We start from the raw sequence: 21,892 nt of genomic DNA on the forward strand, positions 1-21,892 counted from the left end.
GTAGATTATCCCAAAAGCCAATGAAAAAACTAACGAGTAATTTTTTTATTTTGGCTTAAAAGCTAATTTTTTCAACTAGCTTAAAAGTCATTTATCAAATAATTTTTTTTGACTATTTGACTATTCAAGAGCCAAAAGTCAAAAGTCAATAACAAACTATTTGTAACATAGATTATTCAAATACAACTTAAAAAGTACAAGAAATATGGATTTCCAAGTTGGGGATTATAGGAACTACCTAACCACACATGACTAATTCATAAATATAAATTATTAAAGTACAATACATATGGTTTCTTACTCGAGCCAACATTCCTCAACTCATGAACTATTGAATGTAGATCCCGGTCATCACAACGCAAAATCGAGGTCGGGCTCACTAAATCTTAGAGCTGATCTTTCGGGATGTCAAGATTCTCGAAAACTGGACTATCTACGCCTACTCCCATTGCATTTAGACCATTGTCGACATATATAACAGCACCGGTTATGGCAGAGGCCAAAGGGGACGCAAGGAAAGCAGCAGCGTTTCCAACTTCATCTGCAGTCGAGAAGTTTTTCAAGCTTGTCAATCGAAATGTGTGAATAGACGACAAACCATAATAATTGGCATCTCGTTGATTATCTTACCTGCAGATAGTTCTTTTTGCAATGGAGCATTCGCTATAGAATAGTCGATCATCATGTCAATAAATCCAATGGCTTTTGCAGCACGGCTCCGAAGTGGACCTGCGAGGAACACGAGATAATTGATGAAGAAAAAGCATCAACGTATTCTTCATAAGATGTACTTTGTATAGCGTCATAGGGTAAAAATGTGGTAATAGTCGCGGTTGCGGTAACGAAACGGTGATGCGGTAACGAGAATGATCATTTATCGTAACACCAAAATATCAGTCGAAACCAAATGATATCCATTGATACGACCCAATAAGCGGGTTTTTAAAACCTTACAAAGCAGGAAATATCGGTTTGTTGTTTCTAAAAACCTTTATAACGCGGCTGACGCGACGCGATGCGGCCTTGTTTTTACACTATGTATGGCGTATTATACATTAGGAACAAACTTCACCATTGCAGTCAAAGCAAGAAGTTTCAACTCTCGGGACTGATTTTGCCCCAACCAGGCAGCTTTAATAAGATAAAGTGGATCGAGCATGGAGTAATAGGGAACTTACCGGCTGATATTGTGTTTACTCTAACCCTTCGTTTTCTCCCTGCTTCAAAGGCCATTACCTAAGCAAACGCACAAATACAAACCAATAGTACGATGAGAAACGCTAGTGATTGCATCAAAGGAGTCAAATTCTTGTGTGAGACGGTCTCATCGTGAGACTATCTTTATACATGAGTTGAATAACCCAACTAATACAATTAATTGCACATGGGCTCCTTGTTTTTGAAGTCGTCTCATCGAGAGACGGTCTCTCATAAGAGTAGGTCTTTCATAAAATTTACGAGGGTAAAACATACCCGCGTATCACTCTCTAAAGCAGCTTTTGCAGAGCTCATGCCTCCACCATAACTGTACGAGAAGACAAAAGAAATAAAGAAAACGAAGAGAACTGCAAACGGAGCATGGCGAAAACAGAAGAACAGGAACATTACCCGGGAATTATCCTCTCAGAAGCAATGTAGGTTAGTGACACAGATGAACCACCTGCAAACAGCAAGCCGTACGTTTAATCTGGATGAAGATCAAAATGAACTGCGAAGAAAATGGAAGTGAAACATATAAAGATGATTATACCTGGATTCATTATAGGAAGGAAATGTTTCAGTAATGAAACATAAGAGTAACTTGAAGCGGATAATGCAGCAAGGTACCCGTTTCTCGAAGTTTCTAATAGAGGTTTAGTGACCTACATGCAGATTTGATCCGAATCACTTAGAAAATAATTGTACGTAGAAATAAGAAATTTTAAACGAATTGATGATAACCTCTGGTCCGTTTGCAAGCGAATGAACAAGGATGTCAATGGTACCAAAATCTTGTTTAACTGATTCAGCAACTTCCTGCACAATTCATGAACATAAAGAAAAGATTCAATACACGTTATGTCGCCACATTGATTTGTTTGGTTTATGGACCGGACCCATATTATTGGGATTAGTGTTACATAATTATTGCTTGCGAATTTAATTTATAAATAATCAATTTGCTCAAAATGACCCAATAATAGCCCAAAATCCACTATGATTCGCTTTTTTCAATTTGCAATTCACGAGATGATTAAGGAATCGTGTGACACTAGTTGGGATCAAGGGTTTGCCATTGTTGTGTATATAAAATATGTCGTCAATGAAATGAGGAATAAAGAATATCAATTTGAAATGGTAACCAGTGTGGGAATTTTGCATGAATGTATGGTCTGGTTTCATGTGGGACCAAGATTCTCTCTCTAGGTAACAGACTAACAGTGGGCTAGTTTCAGTCAGATCTATGTTACTAGAACTCGTGTACTGATGTTCGATATTGATACGTCTCCAAGTGTCGGATACGTCTAAATATTCAATTTTATGCCTAAAATGAAGTGTCTAAGTGCCATATTAATGTCCAAGCGTCACGGCTTCACGGGTACATGAAGCAAGATGAAGAATCCGAGTAACATAGGTCATAGATGTTCAAACGATTTCTAAAACAACGGAAATAAGTTTTACCTTAACAGTCCAATTGCTTGATCCTGCATAACGCTTGTTTGATTTTACCTGCAAATAATCCATCATCAAAAGAAATCAGAGACATCGCCTCAAAGCTATAAGGGTGTAAAATACTACAGATCCATTGTGAAAGAAAGGCGATAATGGATAGTTCATCATTACATCTTCGGGAACATCCTCGGGACTATCAAAAACAGCATCTAGGGGATAAACCTTGGTGATCTCCATCAATGAACCATCAGGCAACCTGAAAACATCAGTCTAATCTAAGGCCATTGCTAGTGTAAGTTCAAAAAAAGGGTCAAACAGATAAAAGACTCTTACACTCGTGATTCGTCGAATTTTCCACGTCTTAGACTTGTTTCAAAAATATTCAGTGCCTGTAGAAACCAAATCGAGAAAACAGTTAGAAATTTTAATGAACAGCTATCGCGGTTTGTTCTTCAAATAGATGAGTACGTGCAGATGGAGGGCTGAAATGAAGAGTCACTTACAGGGACCCAAGTGCCAACAAGAATCTCAGCACCAGCTGCAGCCAGAGATTTTGCGATTGCCCAACCATATCCATTGTCATCAGCTACACCGGCAATAAATGCCCTCTTACCTGCAAGTAGTCTCGTTACGCTTTCTTAAATCCATTCATGTATATCGTTACAATTCATTCTCTACTTACTTTTTTCTCTCCCTCAAATGTTTTACTCTCAATGGCTAAAGTTTTGCGCAAAAACTAGATGTCAACTTAAATATGAAATCGAGAGTAGTTGAAACACAACAACATGATGTTATCCTAATTGGACGTGGCTCCCAGCTAAGCAGGGTTTGGAAGATCAAATGAACGCAACATGACCTTTGTTACAACAAAGTGGTAGCTCATAGCTTTTGGATCCCATTCCATTGGACCACTTCAGTTTATTTGGATGCTAGTATCTTATATTACGGACATCAAAGGTTATAACTTATATATGAATATCAGTGATTCTTTAATATATCCCTAAATAACACAGATTTTTCACCCCGTCTCAGCCAAAAAGGTGAAAAAAAAAGACCTCAACCATTTTTCTAAAACACGCACATAAATTAATCCCACCGATAGAATCCCCTTGCTACTAGGTATACAAATAGTAAGCACCCCGTCACGATAGATTTCCATACATATTCCTTGACAAAAGCATTCCACATTTCACAAAACTATAAACTCCTTACATGCCTTCGACCTCCAACCACTCTAAATACACTCAATAAAACTCAAATGTCAACTTAATCAAGTTAAAATCACAAAAACCAATCATGCACTTCAAACAAAAAAATCACACATTTATACATATATCGCCAAGTCCCTCCAGATGTCCATCGATTTGCACACCATTATATCCCGAACAACTTAATATTTTGAATTGGGTTCCAAAATCCCAATGCACCAAACCATCTTAAATTTGAAACCATGGCCTCAAATAAACCTCATTTTTCCCATATATGGAAGAAAAATCAATAGGACAAATTCCAACGGTAACAAGTCAAGACAAAATTAATTCAGCTGTTGTCTACTTTTTTTCATTTTTTCTTTGTTTTTTTGTTGAGGGGCATTGCTAAGGATAAGACAATTTGATCGACTTCCCTAAACTTAATGTTCTTTTTCTATTATTTTACACATTCAAATAAATCATGCCTAACATTATGTCTCTTCAACGCATAAAGGGTTGCCAATAATTTACGACATTTTGAATATCTCAATATACCTTCCACTATGATTATAGCACAATCAATAAACGTTATAGCAGTTATGATAAAATAAAGCATAATGTATCAAAATAAAACCTCGTAAGTCAATAGGTAATCCTCCTACAGCCTTGTTACTAGCTTCTGCCATTGCCTTGATCACTCCCTTTTCTGATTTAATCGAATAAGACGAGAATTTGCGGTGGAATGGCAATATTGATGATACATTACAAGCACTAGCAAGCTTTGACCAAGATGCTCGCTTAGAATCAGTGTTGAAAAAAGCTGCATGAGTTCCAATAACACGGCGGGAAGCTGAAACACATGGCCGTGCAAAAGCAATCTGCAACCCTGATGGTGTTGAGGCCGCCATTTTCAATATACTTACACTAGTAAAGCCAAATATAATTCTGCAAAACATGAAATTAAACCAAATTGTTGTGAATGGGGGCTATGGCAATGGTGAAGAAACAATAACAAAAAAAAGTGCAAAGAAAGCAACCAAAACAGAGCACAACAATGGAGAAGACAAAACACATAATATATGAGGTATCTATGAATACCTCACCCTCAAAATAAGTATCTTTTCATTAATATAACCAACAATACATTAATGACTCACCTTTCCAAAGCTTTAAGAACGCCCTCTCAAAGCAAAGATTGAACCTTTAATCCAATCTCACACAAACAAGCATAAACAAGGATGAAGAGCTCTTATGGTGGGAACCCTAACTTTCAATATAACTTTCAATCTTGTATATACCTCTCTCAATACCTCTCAATATCCTAATGATGTTCTAAGACTCCTTATATAGCCTAAAACATATTAGAATAACCTAAGACAAAAGGGCTTAAAGCCCACAAAAAACCGGAACTAAAACGAAAACTGTTGATTTGCGTGTGCTGAAGTCCGCTCGGGTCGAGCAACCTCGCTCGCCTGGTCGAGCAGAGGTCCAGAACTCACTGCCTCCCTGCTGCGTGTTGGCTCGATCGAGCCACTCTTGCTCAATCAGTCGAGCCATCTTCAAGGCCTTCCAATCTTCATTCCTCCTCATCATTTAGGCACTCTAAACCACCCTCATCAATCACTATATAAAAATAAATTAAAATTGAACAAATACAAAGGGATAATATGTTCGATCATCACCATCGCTTAATCTAATATGCATAATGACTTTGAAACTCCCAAATATACTCAAAGTAATCAACAATTCCATTGCAAAATGTTTATATTCAGAACAATCTCATGAGTATAAGCCATGAATAAGCTTGGATTTCTAATTCTCCAATTATTTGAGAGACAAATTGGATAGAACAAACACTTGTAACCATCAAAATTACTTCATTTACCCACTATATAAAGAGTCAAGATTTAAATTTTAATTGTCGCAAATTTAAAATCGTCAAATTTGTTAGGCCATGACAATTCATCACATACTCAACTCATGGGCCCACTTGTATGGACACAACCATGGAGCAACCGTAAGCTCGGACACACAAACCCACGGGTAACGAGTGTTGACTTGCATACACACTTGATATTTTCACTCTTTCCCAAAATCGTATGGTATAGTAGGATTACCCACCACGCCTTATATGCAAGTCCCACAATCCACTATTTTAATGACATGAGATCTTCTTCACAGGTGAAGCATTTCCAACAAAATTAACATTTATCTAGTGTGTAGACAATAAAAAAATGCAAAACTTATCAGTCAAATCATCAAATGTACAACATTTTACCACATTATAAAGATTCAATATTCAAATCTATCACTTATAATCATCAAAACAGTATATAACCAGTATATAAACAATACAGGATCAAAACCTTATCAGTTATAATCATCAAAATTACTACATTTAACCCTTATACAAAAATCAAGATTCAAACTTTATCAATAATAGTCATCAAAATAGCATTTATCTAGTACATAGACAATAAAGATACAAATTTTTATCAGTTATAATCATCAAAATTACTACGCTTAACCAATGTATAAAGAGTCAAGATTCAAACTTAAAATCATCAAAAAAAAACATTTATCCAGCAAATTGACAGTAAAAAATGCAAACTCTATCAGTTATGATCATAAAAATAACAATTATACAGTAAATAGATATCAGATTCAAACTTCATCAAGATCTCAACATACAAAAATATAAAAATGCAGACTATGAAGCTAAAAAAAATTGACAATGTGGGGAATTTAGCTTACCTAGAAGCCAATGTAATAATTTTGGAGTAATGAAAATGGGATTTCGATGAAATCGAAGTCCCAATAGTTTATTTGCAAGGGTTTTGAGCAGAGAAGAGTTTGATGGGGTTTTAATGGGGACACTTTGGGTTAGATGGAAAGTTGGTATTTGAGTTGTTAATTACTATGTTTGTTTTGGTTACCATTTACTCATACGATGGTCATATATAATTTGCAAATTATAGTTTTAAAGTTTAGTATTTTTACGAATTATATTTTTTTTTATGAATTATAGCCATTAAAATATTAAAATTTACAAGTTTACAAATTTTTACTTGAGATCGTATTTAAAAGAGATACGTCTTAGAAAGGCCGGCCCATTATTACTTAGAAAAACAACTATCAGAAAAACGCGTGTTGTGTAATCCTATTTGGAATTGGTGTTATAACCTATTGAAATTGGTATTATAACCTATGAGAGTTGATATTATAACCTATTAAAGTTGGTATCTCCAAATAGATTATAATACCAACTCTAATAGGTTATAACACTGACTCTAAATACCAATTTTAATAAGTTATATGACCAACTTCAGTAGGTTATAAAACCAACTCCAAATAGGCTCAATTGCGCACATATTTTTAGATTTTTTCTTTTTTTCAATTATTGAGTTTTGCTTGGAGAGTCGTCTCTTATAAAGACGGTCTCTCAGGAAGCGTTGTTACAAGTTTAAGCCAAAAACAAAAATTTATATTTATATTTAAAATGAGAATTGGGTATTATCTTAATAAAGCAAGTGTTATTTTTCATCAAGTCATCTTCTATCCTTAGTTTATCTTGCAATTTAAAAAGATTAAATTTAAGAAAAATTATCAATAATAAACTAATCTTTACTCTATTTTCCGAAAATAAATATACTTGTTGTCTATTTTTAAATTAATCTACTTATTTGGTATATTTGCTAAAAATAAATCTCACATATTATTTATAACAACAGTTAGGTTTATTTTCAACAATTATATCAAAGTAATTTTATTTAAAAATTAATTTTTTTTTAGCAATTTCTCATATGATGTCATATAATAATAATAATAATAACAATAATAATAATAATAATAATAATAATAATAATAACAATAATAATTTTGTTGGTAAATGACAAATAATTAAATTTTATGAATTTGCCAAAACATAATTTAGAAATAAACGAAAATAAAATTTTGACATATTTATAATATTTCCTATAATAATACCTCAATCGAACAATTACATCCAAAACGATTGTTTATTCATTACATCAACTATACTTTAAAGTAATGCTAGTAAAATCCCAAAATACCAAAACATAAGTTTTACCTTAATTAATGACTGAAAACATTTATGGATCTTGAAAATTAAATAAATTGGTATTTAAATATATCATTTAATTGAAATTCTTATATTGTGTGTAATATACTAATATTATAAAATTTTATTTGAAACAATAAGTTTAATTTACATTATTTATGCTTAAACATACTAATGGTAATAATATGAAAATATTCCATTACATTCGATTTTAAACCTATTCCTTGGCGACTAAAAATGTGATTTGAAAGATCACATTAATTGTGTTTTTCATATTATGTGTATGTTTTTTAAAACAATTAGAAAATTATGAATTTACTTTACAGTATATATGACTGAAAAAAAAATTCCTACTCCTATTTTATTTTGATAGAGAGTTTGCAAATAATATTATTGCAGTCAATGATCAATCTTATAATTTAATTTCAAAATTTTCTTTTCCGTAATTGCAACTTAAATTAACCTAATATTTGACTATAAATAAGACTCAAGTTCTCATTGCACATCATACTCAATTATATTTTTGTCCATTCACCTACTATTATCTTTCATTTAATATGCAATTAGATATATATTTTAATTTTAATTTTACAATATATTTAATTCCATATTGAATAATTCCGTACAATGTAATTTCTATGCTAATTTAAACTATAAAGCAACTACTTATTTTCACCAAATGTGCTCGATAAGTAATTGGTGAACAAACTAAAAAGGGTGGGTAAAGTGGTTGTTTACAAGAAAGTGAGAAAAATATATAAATGTAATAAGGTGAATTAAATGAGTTGGTGAAAAAAGAAAGAGTGAGCTAAAACCAAAAAATAAAAGTAAGGCAAATTTTATTATAAACTAATAATGCAAAATACAAATTATAATTGAGAATTTGTAATTTCCCTATGTTAATGGCTAAATAAACTTACAAAATACACTAAGAATTAACTTGAAGATTATCTTTGTATCGACAACTGTTACCCGTAAAATTTGATACTTGTTGTAGGCGTGTAATCACTTTCTTTTTGTGATATTTCCTCCACAAAGGTAATTGGGTTTTGAAATGGAACAACGAAATACAAACAACACAACACACCCTTAGTACTTACGGTATGTCACTTAAGAATAAGTGTTTGATGTATTATAAGCTTTGGAAGTTATAACAAAAGTTAATTACTCTTTTGAAAGAACACAAGTGAAAGAAAAAGAGCAAAAATGAGAATTCAGAAATTAGGTGTGTTAAACATCCTTCCCCAAACCCCTATTTATACTACTTCAAGTACAGCTAAGGGTCATGACACATTCAATCACTCATTGATGACCAATCTTAATGGTCTCCAATCAATACCATTAACCAAGGTATTCATGAGCATTAATCCTCTCAATTACTCATTTGTAACTCCAGAAATAATATGGAATAAGTAAGGGAATCCAATGCAGTTAACTCAAAGGAAACGTAAAGACTCAATGGTTATATCATAACAAAAAGCCAAGTCGACTTTTGCTCCATTCCCAGAAAGCCGATTCGGCTTTTCCTGCTGACAAAATCAATTTTCCAGAACTAAAGCCGAGTTGGCTTTTTCTACCGACTTGGTTTTTCAATTTCCTTTTGTCCTATCCTTTGAACCCCTTTTACACTTTGTATTTAATACATATTGTCTCACTACTTATTGCAGTATTTGGTGATTATATATTTAGTATTATCATACACTAAATGTTCAACAAATTTGCCGAGATAAAAGAAAAGTGAGATATATTTGAAGGAAAAAAAAGGGAGTAAAATGAAAATAAAGTGACTACTTTCGTTGTAATTACAAGTTTTAGATCACTTGTTTATTCATTTGAGTCTATTTTAAATCAAAGTTGAACGTGTAATGAAACTAATAATGTTAAATTATAGCTCAGTGAGAAAAAATTGACTTTAAACTTCATATCTACAATACATAAAGTCCACCTCATGAGTAACAAAATAATCAAATTTAACCTATTAAAACAAATTTTTTATTACCTCGTAAGTAACAGAATAATCAAATATAACCTATTAAAACAAATTATAATTTTTTAATAATAATATTTCCCATTACTTTCTTTAATCATTATCTATATATACTTTTTTTTTTTTTTTTTAAATCTATAATACAAATTTTTTTTATTAATTAATAAATCACAAATTCTTGTATGAGACGATCTTACTGTGAAACATGTCTTGTACTTGGATTAAATAGCTCAACAATAGAAACTTTTAGCTTATGATCTTCTTATTTTTCTTATTTTTAGATTATCTCACCGTGAACGATACGAGACGAACCGTTAATAAATTAATCATTAATGTTTGTGTGACCTTCACCTCCTAATTAGCAACGGATACTCATACAAGAACAAGAGTGATTATTACTTGAGTAGTGACACGTCAATCCCAGCTCAGTGCTCACCCGGTGCACGAATCTCCCTTCGAACATCGGGTCACAATTAAACCACATTTAAACCTTTTCTTACGTCCGCCTTTCTTTCTCTCCAGACTCCAGAGACATAGCAGGTTTAAAAAATCTCTAGGGTTTTCGTTTTCGCTCAACTTTCTCTCGTTCGCCACTGTATTTCGCTCGATTCACTCAATTTTCTCGCTAGTTAGGATAATCTCATAGTTAACGCTATAAATTTACTCTTCTTTACTTTTTAAATGGAGTTCGGAAGTCATCGCAAAAGAAATAGACCTGACTTTATTGCTAATGGCAATGGTGGCATCAAGAAATCTCGTCCTGGTTCGTTTTTCTATATTTTCTTCTTCATTTATTATTTAGCTTCTTTTTTTGCTTTACTAGTTTCTTTGAGCTGTTTTAGTATTTATATACAGAGTCGTTCGTTAAATTTTCGGTTAGATTTACTCGTTGTTGGAACTTGATTTGTTGATTGTTGATGTGCTTCTAGTGTTTGAATCGTTTATTCTTTTAATTGATGAATGCGAAGTATTTTAGGCGAGTACGAAGAAGTAGCTATATTTCTAAATTCTATCACGTTTTATGCTTTTTTTAGTTCTTTGCAATTTATAGTCAGATTTATGCAATGCTAGAAGTTGAAGAATGCAGAATCGATAATGTTGATTGATGTGATTAAGCTGTTCATTTCAGTCGTTGAATTTGTAGAATTTTGTGGCGAATTTGAAAAATTTAAATGTAAATTTAAGTACGGAACATATTGAAAAATTTTAAAAGATTTTAACACTAATTATCAATAATGAAAACTGACATTTAATATAACAAACTCATTGAGAAGAAATAATTAATGCTTTTTAACAGAATTGGAGTCCTTCCCGACTGGTGTAGGAAGCAAATCGAAGCCTTGCACAAAATTTTTCAGGTTCAAATCTCAAAGCTTATCGAAAACAATTGTTGCTATACAGATTAATGCAATTTTACATTGAACAATACCTTATAGAGTAATAATATTTATTATGTTACACAATTTATGTTGATAAAGAGCAATTTATATTGACTAATGAATTCAACATCCAAAGTTGTGCTACAGGTCATACTTAAAGACAAATGATGATAATTAGTGGTTGATACTTTGATACATTTGGTAAACTACATGCAGATATATGGAATTATGCGTAAAATTTTCTTTGTATGTTCCACACTTTCCAAGGTTGAACTTTGGTGCTCAAATTACTCGCAAAATATATTAACAAAATTTGTGGTGGTAAAAGTATGAAAGCACGGTACAAAATTCTCAAATATATTTTATGTGAGGAAATAAGGCTAGTGAAATATCAGAAAATGTGAATGTTTAAGGAGGGACTCAGTCTTCAAACTAATGAATTTGGCATTTTAAGTTGATACAGGTTCACCGTCTACAATGAAATCACACCTAAAGATACTACTATTGATTGACATGCTTAATTCATTGGAGTACTCAACAATTATTGAGACGACATAAGTTCCAACAAGGCTAACATTACTACGAAGAAACTTCATGAAATGCTCAACTTTACCAATTTTTTTGGCTAACTAATCAACCAATAGTTTGAAAGCATATTTCATATTAGCTCCTTGTTTGTTCAGTGTGGGAAGTGGGGAATGTGTAAGAGGTGACAGGAGACAGGGGTTGACAATGTGATGAGCAGTGCATTAACTGTGACAATGAGGCTTTAGTATATTGTGATGTTCTTTTCATGAGTAGTGTTGTATCGAAGTGTTTCATGAGTTTGATTTTTGTATCTTATGTGAGAAGGATAGTCTCACAACACAGATTGTGATCATTATCATTAGTTAAAATATTATTAGTCTATTTTTTTCCTTTCGTTCTTAGTTTGCAATGATTTTACTTGGAACTTCACAATTGTAGAGGCGTTCTTCCTGTAATGTTCTTCTTACAATTACGCTTCCTTTGCCATCTCTTCAAACTCGTTTCACAAAATAATTGGTGGGAGGGCTGCGTGCTGAGAACCAATGCGTCAATTAAGTGTTTAATATGATCCTGCTCTAATTTCATGACGCATACTATATCTCTCTGAAAGTTGCTTTGCACGTCATTGTAATTTGGGCAATTGGATATTTTTGAATTCACTCGTTGTGTCGTGCATGTGATGGTACTAATAGGTGAGGATGTCTCAGTTGCGTCTGCGAGTTATTTGTTTATAAGTAAAACTTTTGATAAATTTAGTTTTTCTTATTTGTGGAATGTTGTGTCGTTGTTTGTGTTATTTTGTTTTGAGGATTAAAACAAATGAGGGCATGGTATTTTACTATATAGCTCAATTGTGAGAAAATGAAAATAGTATTTGATATTTTGATGTAATTTCTTGTGGTTGTGGGTGTTGTCCTCTTTCGACTAATGATTTGCTCTGGAATGTAGGTTTTTTAGTAGAGTGCACTGTATTTTATATCGCATTTGTCGTAAGAATATATTTGTTTATAATTCGATTTAGATGAAAGATTGGGGGTTGTTTTTTTCTTATCATTAAAGTTTTTCCAGTAAAATCGTTAAGAATATTTTTTTTGTTATAACAGAGAACTTTTGCTTGATAAAAAGAACGAATTTACCAATTATAAGGCTACATATAACAAAGAAATATTGACTCGATACGAAAAGTGACTAGAATTGATGTAGAATTGGAAATGTTGATAAAATTTTGAAAACAGGTTAAAACGATTGAGTCCAGGTTAAAACAGGTTAAAATTTTGAAATTTTGAAAATTTAATCCAGTTTTTTCAGACTTTTTCTGTGGGTTTTGGGGTCAAAATTTCCTACTTATCACCCATTGATTTTCAGGTTTTGGGTCAATTTCGGGTTGTGTCATGGTTTGGTAGGTATAGGTTGATCCTTATATGTTACAATTCTATCATATTCTCTTCTATTCTGGTTTGTAGTATTTTGGTAATGGACCTTAGAGCTCTTTCAAATTGGACATTGAATTTATATATTCACTTAAATTCTTACCAATCCTTTTGGCTTCTGGATATTCTCAGCTCAAAGGGCTTTTTGGTACTATACAATGGATTAGATTTAGTTAGGTTTATGCGCAAGGGTTAGATTAACCAAGAGTATATTAATTGGAAGTATAGAACATTGCTAACCAGAAAAAAGGTTTAATATGATGTTTGTGTCTCGAGAGTCGAGGTAGTGTTTGAGCATCTTTATGTTTGTCAGCTTTTGCTAAGTGATCTCTTTGTGGGTCGTGGGATGCAGAGAGGGAGTGACGTGAGGAGGTTTGTATTGGTTATGCAAGCAGCTTTTTACAAATCTGGTTATTTTGTTCTCACTAATAGTAACTGTCAGGATAATACTGTAGTTTTTGGCTGTTAGGGTCATCTCATTTTGGGGATCAGTTTTTTGTGCTTTTCTTTTGATTCTGATCAGTCTTGCTCTGTTGGTGTTATATTCTTGACATCCGTATATGGTTACATTTGTACCCTTGTCAATCCCTAATTTTCTAAACAATCAAAGGCTTTTAAATTCGTAAAAGTAGATTTTTAATGATTTGAAATCTTTGTGACTACATTTACATACTTGAAGATGGGAAACCTGAATCCTATTTGATGGTTTTGCAGCACGATAGGCTGTCAATTTGGTGAGAGGTGTCACTTCCAGCATTATATTCCAGGTGGATACAAAGCTGTATCCCAGATGATGAACCTTGGCAGTGCGCAAGTACCTCCACCAGCTAGGAATGTTGCAGCCCCTCCATCACACTCTGATATTGCAGATTCACAGGGCGGAAAGACAAAGCTGTGCAAAACATTTAACACTGCTGAAGGTTGCAAGTTTGGAGACAAGTGTCACTTTGCTCATGGAGAATGGGAGCTTGGAAGGCCACCTGTTTCTTCACATGAAGATCGGCATGACATAGGGCACATGGGGAGTAGGATGGGAGGTAGAATGGAACTTCCGTCTGCAACTGCTTCTAACTTTGGGGTATCTGCCTCTGCCAAAATTAGCATCGATGCTGCCCATGTCGGTGCCGTCATAGGTATAAGTGGGAGCAATTCGAAGCAAATTTCCCGTGTTACTGGGGTGAAGCTTGCCATAAGAGACCATGATTCTGATTCCACCAAAAGGAATGTCGAACTTGAGGGTACGTTTGACCAAATCAAACAAGCCTCCTCGATGGTTGAGGAGCTGATAAGGAACGCCAAGCTGGTGCATGGACACGGACTTGGACATGGACCTGGTGGCAGTAACAACTACAAGACAAAGTTATGTGAAAACTTCACCATGGGATCGTGCACGTTTGGAGATCGGTGCCGCTTTGCTCATGGAGCTGATGAATGGCGTAAATCTGCGATATAAGCAGCAGTTCCTCCCTTGTTTCTCAATCATCTTTTCTTGAGATTTTTGTTCATTAATCTGGTTATGAACATGCGTAGGTGTTGGATGTAGAAAGATGTTCTTTGTACTGAGATACACACAAAGATAGTAAAAATTGCAGGTTCATTAGGGTTTCCTTTCCTTACCTTTCTTTAATTTGATAAGCTTGCATTTATCTAGCTTTTTGAAATCTCACATCTCAAAGGGTCAGATCTGTTGGGTAACTTGGGTTGGATAAGTTGGGTCTTAGGTTAACTTGGATCCGCAGTTCATTTCAAATTAGTTTAGTTTTGAATTTGAATTTTTCAGTAATTATAAATTGAAACATTGAAGTTTTAGTTGGTGAATTTTACTGTGATATAGATTGGGTAATTTAGGTTACTTTTAAGTTTTAATTAAAAAAAAATATTTAAAAAATAAACTTCTTTTTGAAACTATTTTTCAAATTAAGCCTCTATTTTTTCAAGAGGTCGAGGCTAGGTTCTGCGTGTTACCAACAACAAAATTATATTTGTTTTTTTTTTAAATTTCATTCATTTCTCAGCAAGGATTTCTTTAAAATATGCTAGCAATGAACTTTACATAACAAAATGTAATCCCTAAATGGATGTGAATAAAACAGAGCATAATTTACAGAAATTTCAGAAACAAATTTTGTGAGGAATTCAAAGACTTCAAAGCCATTAAACTGATAGAATTGTGGATGATGGTGAATCATACTTGCGATGATCGTAGATGACTTTATCCCTGCTACAATACCTACAAACATAAATTGGTTCCTTCGCTCAAAATAATCTATAATAAAATAAACAAAAAAAATATAAAAATATTGTCAAAAATATTATCTAACTCATTCATTAAAAAAATCCCTAGTAATAAATAATAATAAAGATATACTTAGTTAAAAGTGAAGTTTATATTAATACTTAGCTAATGGACAATAGTTATAATTTATTTTTAACAACAAGTTTTGTATGAGACCATCTCACCGTGAGATGAGCCCATACGAGCAATCTATTAGTAAAACATAAATTTTTGTATGAGACGGTCTCATCTTAAGACATACCCCATACTTGGGTTAAATAGCTTAATAATAGAAACTTTTAACTTACAGACTTCTTGTTTTGAGGTCGTTTCACCGTTAAACGATTTCACACAAGAATAGCTGTTAGTAAAAAAACATAAACAAATCATAAATCTAAATTCATAAGTGATTATTTTAAGACAAAAAATATATATTGAGCCAGCCCAATAAAAATAGTCTTACTGTAAGACCGTCTCATTTAAGAACTAGTGTATAAAAAATCGTTAAAATAGATGGAGTCTTAGAGGGGCCACGTATTAAGAGAAAAGTTTTAAAATGTCCGGCGCAAGTCATGTGTAGTTTACATAGAATTCCGGGAGCCACAGGCCCAAAGCCCAAATCCTATTGCCCACATGGTATGCAATGCATGACTATGAGTAGGTGGTTCGATTGACGAGTGTTTGGTTTCTTCAATTCTTCGTCTCTCCAAGCTTTCTCATGCTACCACTTCATTTTCATCTAACAAACAAGTTAGGAGAGAAATTATCTCCTATGAATCTAACACATCATATTAACTCAGATTTAATTATCACTATACACAATATATTTCGCTCATAAATACTATAAAAATAATACGAAAAAAAATAAAAGATAATATATCATATCTTTATCACAAGTGATAAGTTGCAACAATAGAAATCATCGGTATAAAATGTACTAGCTCCTTTATGTTTTTTTTACAAAATTAGGAATAATATACTAGAAGTGCATATTTTATAAAAAAATATGGTCAATGGCATACTTGAAATCATAAAAAAGTATAAATGAGTTTGTAAAAGACAAATAAGAGTATGAAATAATGAAGCAAATTTTTTGAGTTGAAAATGTAAGTGAGTTGTTAAATAAGGTAATTTTGTCTAGAAAATATTCTAAAATGAAAAAATTTATTAAATATTCATATTGAAACTCTAATTTCTTCTTAAAAACTTTTAAAAAATAAATGTAACAAATAAAATATAATTCATAAATAATATTATATACTTCCACAACATTAAGGCATATATGTTTTTTAGCCATGTGCAACAACTTGAGAACCTATATATATATATTATAGCAATCGAAGCGAATTTAAATATTAATACAAGGCAGTTTCTACGTATGTGATGAACGAATTCAATTTTTAATTTTTATATTATATTTTTATTATATAATTTGACGTAATTAGAATTTCTAATCAAATGATATGGATTAGACAAACCAATCTAACTTAAAATTTGCCATGTATTTTTCATTGATTTTAGGAGTAGTTAATTTGTCAAAGCAACAATAATATTAAGTGGGGCCCATCTTACTTGAAGTGATGTTATAATCAGGTTTTAAGGGACTGAATAACTGATGCTATATATAGATATATAGACCGTTAAGAAAGTTGCGTAGTGCAAAATACTCTCTTGATCAGGCTCTTGTAAAAAATATCTCTCCTTTTATTCTTTCTTCATATGTTTCATCTATTCTTTCAAGGTACGTCTTTATCTTTATTGGTTTGTTGTTCTATTAATTAGTTAGAAATATATATCAATAAAAAATATAAATTAATGATTGAAAATTTAAAATATGTTTTATATTCTAATACGCGCGCTCACACGAGAGCTTTTAGGGTTAAAAGTGTGGATGAAACACGTGTTTTTAATCCGTAACCTCCCGTCATATTAATTACATCACGGTAGAAATCAAACTAAATCAAAATCTTAAACTGATAGTTAAAACTTATAATACATTATATACGAATATTTTTTTTTTGTTAAAGCGGCAAAGTATGTTTTTGAATTTATCATATAGAATTCTATTATATGATAGATAACTAGGTATCCTCTTTGAATAAAGGATGCTTAAGTCTGTTAGATAATATATGTATTTCATTCATTATTTTATTATTCTATTATTGTAGTTTCTACAAAGTTATTATTGGAAAATTATATATAATTTTGTGACAAATCTATCAACGATATTGTTGACAACTTGACATACATTTTATTATCATATGTTGAACATATGTTGGAGAAAGTTTGACCAAATACGTTGAAATATAAACAATAAAAAGAATTAAAAGGCAATTGAGTAATGAGTGCCTTTCGTACAAAGTACTCAGCTCCGTCTCATAAGTTTTGCCATATTTTCATTTGGTTTGTGATTTGATATATTTTATTTTTGTTAATTTTCGTTTCCGTCTTTGATTTATCTTTTTATTATTTCATTTACATATTTTTGTTTTATAATTTATATTATTAAGCTATTTTATTTATGTACGCTATATATCTCACAATGAGACTGCATATATGAATATGTGAAAAAAAGTTCATTTTACCTTCATTGGCTATACTTATAGTCATTAGTCCAGTGTCCGCACAAAGTTATGGTCCGATGGGAGAGGTAGCAAAAAAATCTTACCCATACGACCAAACCCTTTGTGGGAGAGATTATAACAAATGCGCACAATCAATTTAAGCCTTGTTGGACAAGGACTAACTCAATAATTTTATGTTGCGTAACATTTCTTTATAGTTTGCTAAATTTGTAAAAGTTTCTAAATTAGTAGATTGACAACGAATTTCCTTGTCCAACTATTAGGCCTAAATATTGGCACGTCTATCTTTGAAACCAATATATTATATATATGTTTGTACAAATCTATCAAAAAATAATTCCAAACTTTAAAATGAGTTAAACTAATATTTATCAAGAAATTTATCAAGTGTTTGTTGATCGATTCCATTGTTTCTATAAATTAATCTTCACGTAGGTAAAAATATGAGCAATTTGTAGCGAATGTACAAGACAAACTCATATAAACGATATTCCCTCCGTTTTTTTTATCTTTCACATTACTATAACGGGTAGTTTCAAAAGTTCTTTCACTTTAGAATACTTTTTATTTTTTGAAAGTTTTTATCCCACTTTTACCCCTTAAAACCCCCCTTTTTTTAATGACGACTTTTCTTTTATTTATAATTATTTTCTCTCTCATACTTTCAATACAATCATTACTTCACACTACTATTTAATTAAAATAATACCCACTATAACCTCATACTTCCAATACAATCATTACTTCACACTACTATTTAATTAAAATAATACCCACTACAACCTCATACTTCCAATACAATCATTACTTTACACTACTATTTAATTAAAATAATATCCACTACAACCCAAAGATTCTATCTTCCTTAATATGTGTGAAAAACCCAAAGTGGAAGATAAAAAAAAACAGAGGGAAGTACTAAGGAAAACAAACTAGCTTGTTAACATTTTCCTATAATTCATTTTCAGGTATTCCACAAATGGGCGCAGGAGGACAAAGGGATAGTACGAGCATAAAATCACGAGGACCTGAAAGGGCTAATTATCGCCGAGCCCCAAACTCTAAACCACCCTTCACCTTAGGCCAACTCAAGCAAGCTATTCCACCACATTGTTTCAAACGTTCCCTTCTTAAATCCTTTAGTTACTTAGTTTATGACCTTACACTAGCCTTGCTTTTCTATTCATGTGCCTCTAAATTTTTTCCCACTTTAACTTATCCTCTTAGTTTTCTAGCATGGCCCACATATTGGGCCTTACAAGGCTGCATTCTAACTGGTGTTTGGGTCATAGCCCATGAGTGTGGCCATCATGCTTTTAGTGATTATCAATGGGTTGATGATGTTATGGGCCTTATCCTTCACTCATTCCTTTTAGTCCCATACTTCTCATGGAAGTATAGTCATCGTCGCCACCACTCGAACACCGGGTCATTGGATAGGGATGAGGTCTTTGTACCAAAGCCCAAATCTGAGGTTTCATGGTCCACCAAGTACTTGAACAATCCATTAGGTCGAATGATCTTGCTCATAATCACACTCATATTAGGCTGGCCCATGTACTTACTCTTCAATGCATCAGGTCGTCCTTACGATAGATTTGCTTGCCATTATGACCCACACGGGCCCATTTTCTCAAGTCGAGAAAGGGCCCAAGTTCTAATATCTGATTTAGGCTTAGTTGGAATGGCAATTCTCCTATACAAAGTTACTATGGTTAAGGGTCTAGCTTGGGTGGTTTGTATTTACGGTATCCCACTTTTAGTCGTGAACGGTTTTCTTGTCACCATAACATACCTCCAACATACTCACCCGGCATTGCCCCATTACAACTCATCGGAGTGGGATTGGTTAAGGGGAGCGTTAGCCACAATGGACCGTGATTACGGGGTGTTAAACAAGGTATTCCACAATATAACCGATACTCATGTTGCTCATCATTTGTTCTCTACAATGCCTCATTATCATGCAATAGAAGCAACCAAAGCAATCAAGCCTATTCTTGGGGAATATTACCAATTTGATGGGTTACCATTTTACAAGGCATTATGGAGGGAAGCTAAGGAGTGTTTGTATGTAGAACAAGACAAAGACTCAACACAACAAGGTGTATTTTGGTATCGAAATCGGTTCTAAATGTTTAAGGTCCTAAATTGAGGCCATGGAAAAGGTTGTTGGTCTAAAAACTATTCTATTTGTATGTGTAAATTGTGATATTTATTAGTTAGAGTAGCATTTATGTGTAACTAGATAAAGTGTTTCATTGTACTAGATTGTATGGCACTAATATCTTTTATTGTGAGAAACTTTTATACATAATCTATAAAATAATTAAGTTCGACATTTTCCAAAAATTTTTCTAAGGTAGTATCAAGTTCATCTACGCATTAAAATCTTCGGTTAGAGCAAGTAAAATCGAAACAAAAAGCGAGGCAAGTTTCTAAAACACGTCACCGTACAAATGCTAACCAAAGAAAACTCGAAAACGAAGGGAGTATTTTGCAAGAAATTTTCCAGTATCTACAATAGCATTGTAAATCATATCTATACACTGAGAACAATACAATCTTCCAAATATTATGGGCACACAATACAGACATATGAACACTAGAACATGGGAGCCAAAACACTTACCTCTGAGATTAGGATTTTGTATATGAGATAAAACTACAAATTGTATACATTATATGCATGATTGAGAAACAATGAAACAGAAAATCCCTACTTCATCTACCAAATGGCCAAATTGTCTCCATGATACTCATTTCGTTTCTTTCTTTTTCCCTTTAAATTTTAATCCAGATACGTGCACGATAAAAATAATACAACAATGACAGAGCCTTAATACCAAAATATTGAAATCGGCTACATGAACATATATATTAGTTCCAATGGTCGCACACACAATAGGTATAATCACAATTGAAAATTGCTCATTGTGAAATTACCATAACTCGTAATCCAAAAGCCAGAGCAGGCACAAAAGTTGGTTTTGAATTGCAAGCTTGCTTAACATCGGGCCAGGGTTTTGTGCCTGTGAGTTCTTGGCACGATAACTCATATATCTACCCAAACTACTGTCACTTGCTAGTACTGAATTACTCTTCATTGGTTGTTCCTCGCCTTTATCGCCTTCAGGATGAGCTTGCCAGTTCATGTGAATCTAGTTTTTAGAGAAACTGGTTCCCTCCAGCAGGAACCTGTGATATCCAATATGGCAGTCTGCAACAAACCAGCTTCCTCTCATTCTACTCACCAAACTCATCAGTCGAAAAAGATACGCAAATATGCTTGTTTGGTAGAACTTGTGCCACAAAGTATCAGTGATAAATTATCATAGAGAAAATCCAAAATTGTCATTGGGTTGCAAAAGATCAAATCTTCCATCCCTAACCAAGAAAGATCGATGATACTTAAGCAAGAATCAGCAAATAAATAATAACACAGATGTGTTCGAGTCTAATTTATCTAGAAATTTACGAACATCTTCCAGAGGTTTGGAAAAGAATGAAATTGCGTCTGTGAAACTCCAATAAACCTGTGATCATATGTTGTTTACATCGTTTCCGTCTGTGAAATTCCTAATCATCCATACAAACAATGGAATACAAAACTGCAATAAACCTTTTAAGAAGGATATTTAACAACAAAAATCAAGCAATGTATTGATTAAATGGCCTTCTTGACATAGAAGAAAAAAAATACTTTTGACTATGTGAGATTATCTGAAAGAGGCTCATTTACTTTCTTCTAATTTTTAATGGAGGAACCTTTTGATGGGAGCAAT

The 21,892-nt window shown here is 32.8% G+C and overlaps 3 protein-coding genes across 3 annotated transcripts; 2 read left to right on the forward strand and 1 right to left on the reverse strand.

Moving 5' to 3' along the window:
- Positions 1–145: 145 nt before the first annotated feature.
- LOC130796880 (enoyl-[acyl-carrier-protein] reductase [NADH] 2, chloroplastic-like) lies at positions 146–6,769 on the reverse strand. The gene is made up of 13 exons (XM_057659301.1): positions 6,597–6,769; positions 4,477–4,787; positions 3,156–3,265; positions 2,986–3,041; positions 2,824–2,908; positions 2,662–2,709; positions 1,942–2,016; positions 1,751–1,862; positions 1,609–1,660; positions 1,474–1,525; positions 1,179–1,236; positions 631–729; positions 146–541 (listed from the first exon to the last, which is right to left on the reverse strand). The coding sequence occupies exons 2-13, from the start codon at positions 4,748–4,750 to the stop codon at positions 387–389; spliced, it is 1,176 nt and encodes a 391-aa protein (XP_057515284.1). The 5' UTR covers positions 4,751–4,787; positions 6,597–6,769; the 3' UTR covers positions 146–386.
- Positions 6,770–10,320: 3,551 nt separating this feature from the next.
- Positions 10,321–14,859, forward strand: LOC130796860 (zinc finger CCCH domain-containing protein 31-like). Its single transcript, XM_057659275.1, has 3 exons — positions 10,321–10,673; positions 11,208–11,268; positions 13,962–14,859. Exons 1-3 carry the CDS (start codon positions 10,592–10,594, stop codon positions 14,698–14,700), a joined length of 882 nt encoding a protein of 293 aa, XP_057515258.1. The 5' UTR covers positions 10,321–10,591; the 3' UTR covers positions 14,701–14,859.
- A 2,324-nt stretch (positions 14,860–17,183) lies between these two features.
- LOC130796765 (delta(12)-fatty-acid desaturase FAD2-like) lies at positions 17,184–20,447 on the forward strand. Its single transcript, XM_057659146.1, has 2 exons — positions 17,184–17,263; positions 19,076–20,447. Exons 1-2 carry the CDS (start codon positions 17,242–17,244, stop codon positions 20,239–20,241), a joined length of 1,188 nt encoding a protein of 395 aa, XP_057515129.1. The 5' UTR covers positions 17,184–17,241; the 3' UTR covers positions 20,242–20,447.
- Positions 20,448–21,892: the final 1,445 nt, after the last annotated feature.

The sequence above is a fragment of the Amaranthus tricolor genome, chromosome 12 (genome assembly GCF_026212465.1).
Source record: "Amaranthus tricolor cultivar Red isolate AtriRed21 chromosome 12, ASM2621246v1, whole genome shotgun sequence".
In the NCBI taxonomy this organism is placed as follows: domain Eukaryota; kingdom Viridiplantae; phylum Streptophyta; class Magnoliopsida; order Caryophyllales; family Amaranthaceae; genus Amaranthus; species Amaranthus tricolor.

Excerpts from the sequence above, each read along its gene's own strand:
- LOC130796880 (XM_057659301.1), bottom strand. The coding sequence starts at position 4,750 with ATGGCGGCCTCAACACCATCAGGGTTGCAGATTGCTTTTGCACGGCCA. Across the intron at positions 3,266-4,476 it reads ATTACCTATTGACTTACGAG|GTAAGAGGGCATTTATTGCC; the intron begins GTTTTATTTTGA and ends GACTACTTGCAG. Across the intron at positions 2,017-2,661 it reads CAAGCAATTGGACTGTTAAG|GAAGTTGCTGAATCAGTTAA; the intron begins GTAAAACTTATT and ends TGAATTGTGCAG.
- LOC130796860 (XM_057659275.1), top strand. The coding sequence starts at position 10,592 with ATGGAGTTCGGAAGTCATCGCAAAAGAAATAGACCTGACTTTATTGCT. Across the intron at positions 10,674-11,207 it reads CATCAAGAAATCTCGTCCTG|AATTGGAGTCCTTCCCGACT; the intron begins GTTCGTTTTTCT and ends GCTTTTTAACAG. Across the intron at positions 11,269-13,961 it reads CCTTGCACAAAATTTTTCAG|CACGATAGGCTGTCAATTTG; the intron begins GTTCAAATCTCA and ends ATGGTTTTGCAG.
- LOC130796765 (XM_057659146.1), top strand. The coding sequence starts at position 17,242 with ATGTTTCATCTATTCTTTCAAG. Across the intron at positions 17,264-19,075 it reads GTTTCATCTATTCTTTCAAG|GTATTCCACAAATGGGCGCA; the intron begins GTACGTCTTTAT and ends ATTCATTTTCAG.